This window comes from Puntigrus tetrazona, chromosome 19, assembly GCF_018831695.1.
Source record: "Puntigrus tetrazona isolate hp1 chromosome 19, ASM1883169v1, whole genome shotgun sequence".
NCBI lineage: Eukaryota > Metazoa > Chordata > Actinopteri > Cypriniformes > Cyprinidae > Puntigrus > Puntigrus tetrazona.
In genome coordinates this window covers 19,100,939-19,114,995 of record NC_056717.1, presented here as the reverse complement: position 1 = coordinate 19,114,995, position 14,057 = coordinate 19,100,939, and the positions used below count along the sequence as shown (strand labels likewise).

Genomic DNA, 14,057 nt, shown 5'->3' with positions numbered 1-14,057 from the left:
GCGCTGTAAATTGAGAGCCACCAAAGCTCGGAGGAGACCGCAAACTGACAAGTGACTCAGAAAATTGCTGTTTACAGCAGTTCAGTGAGGAGGAATAGATTGGACGTTACTGTGGTCCATCGCAAAGGTCTGCACAAAGCCATCTGCATCTTTTGGCTGAGAGAGAGGAATGGGCTGTTGCTACGGAAACCGTCAACATCCGGGAACGCCAGGAACATTTCATACGAAATGTTCGAATGGCGGTTTGCGTCCCGTTTCATAACGGTGTTCAAACTGCACGTAAATGCACGTCGTCCGATCAGGGTGTAATTACTGACTTTGCACGGCCTCTGGAGAGATGACACGTGGGTCACTAACTTGATACAGCGCAAATTTTCGAGTCAAGTATCAAATGAAAGGGTTCAGCCCCTGAGGGAGAGGCTTTAAATGACAGAACACAGAGAAACAGAAATGACAAGCATGCAATTATATGCATATACACTATTAGATGTACCACTTAAAATATCATGAAAAACAAACTCTAATCATTTTACATGGGTGGTTATTGTCAAGAAAACTGTGTAACAGTCTGTGTTGTTAACTGTAATTAAAACTAATAAAGGAGTAATATTGGAACTTTTTGGAATCACGAAAAATAACAATAATAAAATTATATATAATATAAAATTAAAAATCATGCAGAAGATTATTTACTTTATATTTTAAAAATAATAATTATATATACATAAAATTTAAATCTAAAAATAAAAAGCTGAAAACTGAAAAATTTAAATTAAATTACAATACAACAAAAAGCAATAAAAATACAATTCTAAAAGTCAATTTATCGAAATAAAATTGTATTTAAAGAAAAAAAAATTATACAATAAAATAAACAGCTGAGGCATATAAAAATTACAAAAAACCATACTAAAATAAAAAAATGAAAATAAAACGATATGAATAAAAGCAACAAAATATGAATAAATGCAATAAAAATACTACATAACATTAAATACGTTCACTTATAACAGCAAAAATAAAAAGAAATAATATAATAATAATAAATAAAAAACCTTAAATATAGTTACTTTTACTACATTTTTAAGAATGGTTATAGTAGTTAGTGTTGGTAGACGTTGGTTGCCATGATGCAGTTGCTACTGTAAGGAGTTCTGGGTGCTTTTAAGCACATGGCTACACTAAAATTGAGTGAATCTAGTCTGCTGCGTGTGTTTTGGGTAGTACCTGGGCATTGCTAACAACTTAAAAATATTTTTTAGTATATTGCTTTGCACTTGTTAGCAATCCTAATATTTCTGCCAGGCTTAGCAAAGAGCACTAAATATTCTGAAATCCTTCACCAGGTACATCGTCCCTAAAAACCATTTCAAATTGCTTGTCCGTGTTTCTGTCACAAACGTCTCTCCTTCTCTCAGTCTCCCCAGAGCCGCGCATAATATTTCAGGGGCAACAGTGCTTTTAGCACTAGCCTGAAAGTGAGAAAGAGGTTGTTTAGTGAGGGGTGTGTGTGTGTGTTCTATGTTGGCCATGAGAGAGACCTAGTGAGTGTGTAGTTTTTGGGGGCTGTAAAGGTTGTGAGTGTGTTTGTTTAAAGCTGTATGAGAGTGAGATTAGCTCAAAGCCACAGAAGCCAGAAGGGCCACGTTTTTTAATTCAGTTTAATGAGTCTAAACAAAAATATACATATACACATATACATATATATACATATACACATATACATACATACATACATACATATATATATATATATATATATATATATATATATATATATATATATATATATATATATATACATATACATATATATACATATATATATATATATATATATATATGTCAAAATTAATTGATGCATTTTGATGCGTACATGGACAATTCTGCATCCATAACCAAAAAAATAAATAATTTATTTCAAAATCTGCATATGGCACTAGTCTCATGGCATTAGTCTTTTACTTATATGCTTTTATTTATGCAGTTTGTAATGCAGTATGTATTAGATGCATGAAGCTAACAAACAGACAGATTTCATGTGCACTTTGTCTTTGTCCCAAAGCTCACGGAGCAGTTAAATGCACTTGCATCTTTTGCGGGACGAAATTGATGTAAACCATGTTTTCAGAATAGGACAAAACAGAACACAGATCTGTGCATTAGTGTGAAAGCAGTCTATTAACGCAGCCAGTGTCTAAGATCGCATCTATAATAATAATAATAATAATAATAATAATAATAATAATAATAATAATAATAATAATAATAATTTAAAAAGCTTTTTGTAAAATTTGAAAATGTTACAGTGTTATTTCAGTAATGTAATGCATTTGTGAAGTTGCAATAACCTTTTACAACTGTTGAATACTAGTGTTCATTAAAAGAAAAGAAAAAAAGATATATATATATATGTGTGTGTGTGTGTGTGTTTCTCATTAAAATACCAAAATGTCAAATTAAAAATATTTTATAACTTTAATAATACTTTATCTTTTTCCATTGCAATGTACATGACATACATATATATATACACACACATATATACACATTTTAATTTTAATAAATTATTCAATAAAACTATTAAAATTATGAAACAAATCTGCATTTGATTTTTATATAATATATAATATTATATATATATATATATATATATATATATATATATATATATATATATATATATATATATATATATATATATATATATATTATAATATAAAAACAAAAAAACAAAGAGTTGGACAATTAATATAATTCACATTTACGAAATTAAAGTGTCTCTTTAACAAGTTTCCTTCAGGTAATGCCTTGCCAGGTCATTTAAACACATCCATTCACAAAATGTGCTACTAACTTCTAAATAAAACTAAATTAACACCACAGACATCGGAGCGGAGCCGAAAATGAATCTCTGTGTTGCAATTTACACCTTTCATCCGGTGAGAATTTCTCAAGTGCGTTCGCCAGCTCTCTAAATGAAGCTCTTTATTTGGCATTCTTGATTTGTCTTCACAAACGTTGTCAAAAATAGCAGGCGAACACATACCTCAAATAGCTCATTTCACACTGCTCCGTGCAGACAACACAACCCTGCTGACATGTGAGCTCTGGCAAATGAAACTTGACAAAAAACTAATTAGCCGACAACATCGCTTTCTTTTCTTCTGCGTCACTCTCGGTCTGTTCTGCTAGGCTCTTTCAGTCTCTTACCCATCATTTCTATCCGTTTAACTGAAAATAAACTCCTAATCTTGGGGAAGATTTAGTTAAAAACAACTTGAAACTGCACTTGCAACACACTTAACATTTTACCACTGAAAACAAATATTCAAGGGGGGAGTAATAATGTATTGCAGGACTTGTTTTAGCCACTGAAACTTGATTGACAGGCTGAGACATTTTTCTTGTAGCCAACACTTCCTTCACAGAGAAGTCAATTACAGCAAACACTTAAGAACTACATACATCGTTGTTCCGTTCAGAGACCGACTTGTAATCAGATTTGCTCGACCAATGTCTTTTTTTTCCTTCGGTGGACTCTAAAAAGTTCCATTTATCTGAACCTTATCTGATAGCAGTTCTTAAGAAAGGAGAATAAAAGAAATAAAATATTATTTTAATATAATTTTTGATGTTTTGTCTCAAAATGAGTATCTTTTGTTCAACGAGGGCTGTGTCCATTCCATCAAAGTCACAGTAAAACAAGTACTATTACAATTTAAAATGACTGTTTTATGTTTTAATATATTTTCAAATTTGCAAAATCAGCATCATTAGTCCAGTATCGCATGCTTTTTCAGAAATCATTCTAATATGCTGATTTGCTGCTCAAGAAACATTTTTTTTATTATGAACAATGTTGAAACAATTTTTCTCCTTCAAATATTGGAGAAAAATGTGATTTTTTTTCAGGATTGATAAATCGAAAAAGAACTACATTTATTTAAAAATTTGAAAATGCTACAGTGTTATTTCTTAAGAATGTGATGCATTTGTGTTGAATAAAATGTTGTTGTTTTTTATTGCAATAACCCCAAACTGTTGAATATTAGTGTTCATTAAAATACAGGCATACATAAACTGTACTTTAATTTTAAGTACATTTAAGTTAGTTAATATCTAAAAACCAGTTCCATACTCACTTGACTCTATTGCATAATAACAGCTAATATAATATTTAAGGAGTCTGTTTCTTAATTATAAAAAGTGCCTGTAACAATTCAGAAATAGCATGGAAAATATACAATTAATTAATATAGTATAAAGAACCACACATAAACTTCCCTTTCTACCATTATCTACAACCTCATCGTTTTCTCTTCCATCTAGTCTCTAGAAGAATGTACCTGCCACATCTGTAAATACGTTTCTCCACCTCTTTCTCTCTGTCTGCATTAATTACTTCATAACACAAGCATCCACCTGTTATCTGTAGGCAGAGCAATTGTTCACTACAAAGCTCTGCCTTGAATAAAACAACCCCATCTTTTCTTCTAATATCATTCTGTCAGGACTGAAAAAGACGCTAACTTAAAAGAAACTCTCCGAATCTCCCGCTCTGTTATCCCGTCAAGAGTCCGGATCCATGTCAAGCAGACGCTCTTAAATCAGACGCCTCCGTTCTCCAGTGTCTTTGTGTTGAGGGCGTTTCTAACTACTGCCGCTAACAGGAAATTATTAGTCATTATACAGCAGTGCGTAACGGGGAGGACTGCCATCTGACTTGCTTTCAGCGATAAATATCACAAAAAGTGGCAGGTGACCTCACCTCAGCTCTTTTAATTCAGGTGGACTGAACAACTGTGCTAGCGATGTCCGACTTGTGAACAATTGCTGCTCTAAACAGTTCCTGTTAATGTGTTATGTGCAAATGTTATAAATCGGCTATTAAAACCATAAGCAATATATAATGCAACCTGCAACATTCTAATAATATTGTCAGAAAAAGGTAAATGTTTTCATTTTAACCGGATTACTGAAACTATTCACACAAACTGACTTGAATTAGTTAAAACAATAAATAAAATTTATACTTTTTAACCCATAACTAAATAACATTTGAGCTTTAAAAAAAGAAAAAACTACATTTGAACAGTAAATAAGAGTAGCATCCCTAAAGTCTCTGGACTTACAGCCATAAAACGATGTGTAATTATACATTTACAGCAATAAATGTCAAATTTTAGCATTGTTAACAGTACGTAGGCACTTCCAGCTACTTGAACAAGCTGAGAAAGGTCTAACTTTAAGCGAATGCAGAGCAACTGCCAATGGGAATGAAGAGGTCATGTGATCAGCCTCCTGTCAGCTACGAGACAAAAATGTTAATACTTTTTATTTTATTTATTTTCTTCTCATAAAATTATAAGTATAAAAGCATGATAAATAATGATGACATTAAATTTATGTTAATAAACAAATTTATGAAAACAAGTATTTGAGAATAAACAAACTATTTTTTCTTTTTATGCAAAGTTAAGTAATATATATATATATATATATATATATATATATATATATATATATATATATATATATATATATATATATATATATATATATATATATATATATATATATATATATATATAAGGTCCATGCTTGTATCTTATTCATGGAAAGTGCCTTAAACAATGCAAAAATAGCATGAAAACTGTTCTGAGAAAAGTACTGAAAACTGACAATTATAATAAAATAAAAAATTAGGCCAAAAAAAGTAAATAAGAAATATTTCTCACAAATACATAACAAATAAATTGTATAAATTATAAAAAATCTGCAAAAATTATGGTTTATGTAAAAACAAGAAAACCACAGCTTATAACGAAGCCTGCAAGCAACTGCTAATTTTACGTTAATTTTTGACATTAAGAAGAATAAAGAACTTTGTGACACCTAGGACAGCATAAAAATGCAGGACTGTGGGAACCAGACTTAAACGTAGCATAAGTGGGAGGGCAAAAATACGACAATTAATATTTAGTCATTAGTAAGAACACAAAGTCCAATCCAATGAAAATATAGAAGACGAAGGCGAAGAAGGTAAAATAGTCTTTAGAGGTCTACAAAACATTAACAAGAACTGGCTACAAGGTTTATTTTTAGCATTTTCTCAGACTGTTTTTTTTTATTCAATGAAATGTCTATAAGATAATAACAGCAAACGCTTTCCTTCTCAACCATAAAGAAAGGAATGCATAAGGAAAGGCTTATTTGAGTTAATAAGCATGTAAAATATTATAACGTCAGATTGCATAATATTATCACATACTTGTTTGTTAAACATCTGGTGCAACTTGAAAGATTCATGCTCCCGTATAAACTCCCGAAAGAAGGCCCGAAATTCCATTTAAACGACCGAAAACAGATCACATTGCTCGTTAGACAAAATAAGAGTGATTCGTTTGGCTCTCAGAGGAGAGAGGAGTGCAGAAATGGGTTTTATCAGAACACAGGGAGCCATTGTTACTCTGACACTGTGTTGAAAACAGCGTTCAACCAATCCCTGAGCTCAGCCGAGGGAACTCTGGATTTGTTCTGTCTGGTAGGAAATGATAAGCTTGACAGAGCTCAATACCCAAGAGCTGCAAGCCCGACCGGTGTGTGTGTGTGTGTGTGTGTGAGGCAGACAGGATTACAACACACCTCTGTGGGGACAGGACACTGTGAAGTGGACCATGGCTGAGCAACAAAAAAACAACATCAATCTCTTTGCAAAGACATGGAGGCTTTCAGGAAAATCCAGGTAACACACCACACAGAGTCACATGCGAACACACATAAGCACATGCGTCCTTAACTTAAGAAATGATAGCCACCGATACATATTTTTTAGTGGTGTCGGTTTTTAAAATTCAAATCTAGCTCTTCTTTTAAACACTATAGGATAAAATTCTGTAGGATAAAAAAAAGCTTTATTTAGAAATTACTTCTAAAACAGTTCAAATCTTTATTACATGTCAAATAAGTATTTTAATATTTTAAATATACACTTAAATATACATACTTTTTATTTCATAAAAAATTATTAATGCTATTAATATTTTATTTAACAGTTATTAACTTAATTTAATATAATTTTAAATAATTAAACTACAATTAATAGAAAAAATCACTAATTAGTACAATTAAAATAGATATACACACACATATTTTTTCTTTGTGTATATATATATATATATATATATATATATATATATATATATATATATATATATGTGTGTGTGTGTGTGTGTGTGTGTGTGTGTGTGTGTGTGTGTGTGTGTGTATTTTATATTATATTTCACCATTATAATTGTGCTTTTTTTTTAAACCAGTTACCCTTTCAAGGAGCTTTAAAACCGTTTTATTTTTTGTTAGAGACTCTTATTAGGCAGCTATTTTTTCAAAACAGCAACTTGACTATAATTTGTCTTTTTTTATTTTGAATACCTTGGTGAAAAGCACTTTAAAAGTAGCTTCCCTGACCTTGCATTCAAAATTCACAGACAGACTTTGAAAGAAATAAAGAAAATAAGTCACTGCGCAGAGAGTGAGATGACCCTCTAAAAAGAGTACGACTGAAGGTATAATATGACGATTCAATAAAATACTGCCCTGAAAATACAATAACAAGTCTTTACCGGAGCAGAATCAATCTACATAAACGCACTCTAGTGAACGTTTTATCCTCGCTGTCTTTCTTTTCATCTCATGTCTTTTAGATGAGTGCCGTCTGTCTGTCTGAATGTCTCTGGGTACATGATGAGTGTCTAAACGTTCTGAAGGCATCTACAAGCAGCGTTTGTTTTCTTTTGCCTGATATGTGCGCGTTTCTCTCCTGATTCAGACAAGATGACTTTTTCACTGGAGGATTACAAAAAGAGGGCTTTTCATTTTTACAAGGCATTCGCTTACGGACTGAATTTGTGTAGATTATAGTCATGTTTTTAATCAGCCGTTTGGACTCTGGCGGCACCCATTCACTGCAGTAGATCCATCTGGGAGCAAGTGATGGGATGCTATATTTCCCCCATCTATTTTGATGAAAAGTCCAACTCATCTACAAAGTGCATTTTGTAGCAAATCTTAATTTTTAGGTGAACTATCCCTTTAAGGAACAAAAAAATGGTTTGTGCGTGCACTCCATGTCTTACCCTGGTCAGAGAGGAAGTCCAGCATGGTCTGCAGCAGGAAAGAGAGATGTCTGACAGACAGTCCTGGGTTCCCCATACGACGAGATGCATAAACCAGCTCATGAAGCAACCGTAACTGTACTGCCGCCCACCCGCGATGAGTCCCTACGAACAGAGAGAAGGAGAATGCATTTAAAAACACACAAAACAACACTTTTGATGGATTTGCTTCACATGAGCCTTTGTGTTTCCACCTTCAGACTTTTTCTCAGCGTAGCCTATTCTTAACGCTTGCAGCTTTTTTCCCCCCCTCCTGAAATTCATGTTAGCCAAAGTTTCTTTTAGCCTAAGCTTTTTTAACAACCATTTTCAGAGGCCTTTAAGACTTCTTGACAACAACTGTCCATCAAAACCTCGTTTTTTAGGTCCCCTTTAACCGACGAAATATAATGTGATGGGAAGGTCAAACACAATCAAGTTTTGTTTGTACATACAACATCTTTTTTCCGCTCAAACTGTCAGAAAGCCGTCATAAAATTTACAGTCTTAAATTACATCATTCAACAGCGGAGTTACAAAACTCATTCATCAGGCGACTCGCACGGCTGTCACACGAGAGAGAGAGAGAGAGAGAGAGAGAGAGAGAGAGAGAGAGAGAGAGAGAGAGAGAGAGAGAGAGAGAGAGAGAGAGAGAGAGAGAGAGAGAGAGAGAGAGAGAGAGAGAGAGAGAGAGAGAGAGAGAGAGAGAGAGAGAGAGAGAGAGAGAGAGAGAGAGAGAGAGAGAGAGGTGAAGCTGATCCGTGCTGCTCCTGAGGAATGAAGCGGCAGCTCTGGAGCGATTGCGAGGATTTATCACTCCACACAGTTCTGCCGCTCACATGACCGTCTATTTCACACTCACCTTACTCTCAAATCATGCAAATCCACACTAAGCTTTACAGTAGAGAGTGTTTGTCTGCACATCAAAGCAAAGGAACCAAAAACCGCGACATTTCTGCTGTTTAAGGCTTTTTGATCAATAAACTGGAATCAAAAGTTCCAAAAAAAAAAAAAAAAAAAAAAAAAAAAAGTTTAGTTGAAGTTTAAAGGCATGGGATTCATGTATAACCTATTGCAAATGTTAAAATGTCAATCATACACACTATATGCCACAATTCAATGTACTCGAACAAGAAGCGATCATCTCTTGCTTACTAAAAGATCAAGCCATGTTTTGTTAAACATGCATTTGAAGCGTACGTTTCTAGAATTCAAATATGAAAAGGGGAGGCTTAGACAAAAACGCAAAACTTTTTTAGTTTCGTTTCGCTGTCATACAACATTGCAGACACTTGTCCTAAATAGCAAATGTGATCAGGATGAAATTAAATTTTATTTAACAAAAAAGGCCATTGGGATAATATTACCCAGCGCTTTAGAAAAGCATGCTCGCTTTTGATTTTACAGTTGAAGAATCATGGCCTGCACGGTCAAAGTTCCCATGATTTTTTTTTTTTTTCCCTCCAAATGTGTGATTTTAAAAGTGAAGAAAGAATTTGGCAAACGCAACCGTATGCAACAAACAGATCGGTGGTATCAATATGCAAAATTTATGTTGTAGTATGCCCCACTCCCGATGCATGACTTATGCATAAACCTCTCAGGCTAAAACGTGCATGCACACAAACAGCAGAATCCAAATAAAACAAATAAATATTTAAAAAATATTATTTCTTTTTTAAAACAAATCACACATACCCCGTCACCACCCACCCGTTTCTTTTATTGTGGTGCCCTGTTTGTACACAAATTGTGCATAAGGAGCGTAAGCTAATTTTGTATGCATATGTTAAAAAAAATAATAATCTAACAGAAAGTAAATGCACAAGCTTAATTTCCTCCTGGAAGCAACTATAAATTGATAAAAAGCAAACTGTTTCATTAAACATAACCTTATCTGCATATAATTTCCATACGTATTTGGCATCCAGACACCCATCAGAAGATAATACAGCATATCAGCAACATCAGAAACATATTAGGTGACGATACAGGCTGTAAATATCGTCTGCGTGGATAAGAAAAATCTGGCATAATCAGATAATTGAAATAAGACATGCAACATGTATAAGCTTACTGCTACCTTGACATCCAAACGGGATAGTTTAATATTAATAACAGTTAATTTAGCACAATTAATATTAAAATTATGATCAAATCAATACAAATTATTTATATACGCACTATATTACTGATATACTTAAATTATAATTAAAAAACATATCTGATCCATGCATGAGGAAGTACTTTTTATACGTTTAAAAGGTACTGTATGTAAGCGTAAAAAAATATGTTTTCAGATATTTAAGGAAACATGTCATGTTTACTGTTTCTCTGAAAAATAATGCTATAGCCAGTAATTCTATTTTAGTCAGAATTTGTAGTACCAATTCCAACTGCTAGCTTACATACTGCACCTTTAAGGAGAAAAAAAGATTTAAAAAAAAAATAATAATAATAATAAATTACCTTACTTGGACCAAAAAAAAAGCATGCACTTTTGATTTTTCTGTACACCCAACATTCATTCACAACACATCACCCCATAAAAATTCACTATTTATAACAGCTGCTGCACATTTAGCTGCCATTTATTAAAAAAACAGCCACTTCACTCCCTCTTCAGCTAGAAATAATACAACCCTCTGTAGATCAGGGATCATAACGGCTGGTGCAAACAGGCCTCCAAGTCTCCAGGAAGCGTTTTACGGTTCTCCAGGGGCTGCTGCAGTTCTCTGTTCGGTCTTTGTGTTTTCACTGGACTTTCTAAATCCCAGTGCACAATGGTTGAGCTAAACGCAATCAATCAGAGGTTGATGATATATTCGCTCTCTCTGTGCGTAAAGAGAGCTGAGCTCGAGAACTCCCAGGCCAATTAAAAACCCATTTTCTCTTCTCTCTCTGCACTCCATGGTGTCTCTATTGACCCGAGCCCTCTTCTCTTTCACTTAAAGCTTCAGTAAGCCAGGGTCACCCTTCAGCTTCAGTGGACACACGTGAGGGGTCTCCATGACCCAACCGCAGTGGCAGCCACCTCCTGCTCTCAATGGCATCACTGACTCAATGCATCAAAACCACATTAAATCAGCTTTTTTGCCTGATATTAACACAGAAAAAAAATGTAAGAAGAGTTTTTTGAGACCACACTCATAAACCCTACTTCAAGTCCAGGTGAAATAAAAAATTCTGTGTGTTGGCAACCACCCAGTAAGGTGTTGCTATGCACTTGCAGAGGCGTTCTAGATGATTTTAAGAGCATTAATACACCATTGTCTGGGTGGTTGTCAAGGTGTTTCTATGCACTTCATAAAGTGTTAGAAACTGTTTTTATGCCACTGTCAGGGTTTATTGTAATGGAGTTGCTGTGCACTTGCTAAGGGGGTTCTAAATGGTTTTTAATGTTGCTATGGGTTTCTGGTGGTTGCCAGGGAGTTGCTATGCACTTCATAAGGTGTTATAAATAGTTTTTAGAGCACTACTATACCATTGCCAGGGGTGGTTATTAAGGTGTTGCTATGTACTTGCTAAGCAATTCTAAAGGGTTTTTTAAAGCATTTCAATATAGTCGTCGGGGTGGTTGCCAAGATGTTTTTATGCAGTGCTCTAAACTATTTTTACAGCATTGCTATGCAGTTGATAGGGGTATTGCTATGCACTTCTAAAATATTTTACAGTATTTCTATGCCAATTTCTAGGTGGTTGCTAAACGGTTCTCGATTATCTGAAATATTATGTCTCTAGACATAAGTCACTGTACTCTTTTCTCTTATTTTAACATCCACAATGTGACAGCTACAACAATTTCTACCAAAAGAAAGAACACGGCTCCTCAAGAAAGCACGGGGCAGCACAAAATAAAACGGTTAGTTAGTACATATCTTTAGTGCAAATATTCTGTTCACTCTGTAATGTGTCACATTACGGAGGTTAAATATATGGCGAATGCCTTTTTATGTCGTATTTAAAGAATAGTAATGATTTTCCCTTTCCAATTCATGGCATTCTGAACGATATAGGCAGACCCCTCAGGCTGTGTCTGAAGCTAAACGTCTTTATCATTCCATGCATGTGAGAGTCGGGCAAAAGGTTGAGAGGATTTCATATTAAAGAGAATATAGTTGAGAACCCTAAAGTGATGCACCTCACAGTCTGACATCACAGCTCAGGGTCAGATCGCCTCCCTGCGCCATTTTCCGACACAAAGACTGAACGAAATATATATATATCACCCCTGAGAAGAGCCCTTCGAAACCCACAACGCTGTTCTGTAAGCATACAAAGAGGGACAAGGTTACTTCAACGCCGCCTGGGCAGATTACAAATCAACCAAAGGCTTTTTATGAGTCTGAGGCACTTAAAGAAAAATGAGCAATCTATACTATTCATATTCTGCTCTTGTATCGCGAAAGACGCCAGGTAAACAGCGGTGAAACGGGTCGAGAGGACAACCGTGAAATAAAACACAGTAATAGCATGCATTCGTTAACAAAATGACAGCATTAACCTAATTAAAAGAGCAAACATATGGGGGGGTGGTGTCATTATCCAGGTTCAAAAACCTTGAGACACAGGCACGTACATCACTCCCTTCATAATGCACACGGGCCGCATTTCTATTCCAGACTCACACGCACATTACTCCTTTGTTGATTGTCAACAGGAGTCTGACTTAAATAGGCTGGAGGACATGGAGGTGGATAATGCCTTTCAGCCAGGCAAAATAGATACTCAACTCTGTACCAGCCTCCTGATGGGTTTTTAAATGCCTCATAGTGATACAGATGTGCAAAGGGCAAGGTGAGCAAAACTAGACCGTATAAAACATCGATCTTTTTGTCTTAATTGTGAGATCAGTAGTTTTCTTGTCATTATTGAGACACAGAAAAAAGTCTAAGCGCCTAATTGTAATTAACTACAGGAGCTAATAAATATAAACATGAATGAACAATAACATTGCCTGCATATTAATGACTTCTAAATATGTTCGGAAAAGTTTGAAAATACATTTGAAACTTCATCATGAAAAGAAGAGTAATAAGGCTTTCATACTGAAACTATTTAGATTAACTGTTTTGGTTAATTAAAGTAAAGCCGAAATAAAGTTTATACATTTAAGCTAAAATATAAATATTACACCAAAAAAGTAATCACTTTTGCATTGGCAATTAATAAAAATAAAATCACCAAACTAAAACTGAAATGAAATTAATTTAAGGTATAGGGAAGTATATCTTTTTTTAAAAAAATGACAAACGACAAAAGCACATAACAAAATTACTAAAACGAAAATGAATGAAAATGAAAACTGAAAATAGCCAATTCAAAATAATTTGTAAATGCTGCTTTAGTATTTGGAGAGGCATATTTCCTTGAGTCTATCCAGACATACAATCAGAACAATTTATAATAAAGTCGAGAGGAAAAGTGTACCCTTTCACAATGTAGTGCATTCAGTTAAAAAAAATAAATGTTTAATAAAACACTTTTATTTCACTACTTAATGTAAAAATGTCTAATAATCAATGACTGTGAATGACCATTTTTGTGACCAAAGTCCCCCTAAAGTCTATATTTAGGCTTAACGGCTTTAAAACCAATTTTTATAATAGCACAACTTAACCGGCCCCAGCAGAAACATCTCGTGTTACCTTTGCTGAAGTCTTTGGGGTCTAGAGAGAGGCTGTATCCCGGCAGGGTCTCCAGCAGGAGCTTGTAACAGGCCTTCCAGCCCGGTTCTGGGATGGTGGGCGCCACGCACTGCATGGCTGCGACGCGCTTGAAGAACGCCGATTTCCGGTGGAAGCCGATGAGCTCATAGAGCTCCGATAGCACACTGTAACGCTGGATCTTCTCTTCTTCTGACAGCTGAGCACATAGACAAACGTTCAAAGACCGTTCCTG

The 14,057-nt window shown here is 34.5% G+C and overlaps 1 protein-coding gene across 3 annotated transcripts in view; it reads right to left on the bottom strand.

The window, feature by feature from the left end:
• trappc9 (trafficking protein particle complex subunit 9) overlaps nucleotides 1-14,057 on the bottom strand; it is a 173,353-nt gene that overhangs the window by 147,971 nt on the left and 11,325 nt on the right. For all 3 annotated transcript variants that reach the window (XM_043218057.1, XM_043218055.1, XM_043218056.1), the window contains 2 exons: nucleotides 13,805-14,021; nucleotides 8,139-8,282 (listed from right to left, as the gene is read on the bottom strand). In XM_043218057.1, the coding sequence (XP_043073992.1) occupies nucleotides 8,139-8,282; nucleotides 13,805-14,021 (361 nt within the window). The remainder of the gene's footprint in view (nucleotides 1-8,138; nucleotides 8,283-13,804; nucleotides 14,022-14,057) is intronic.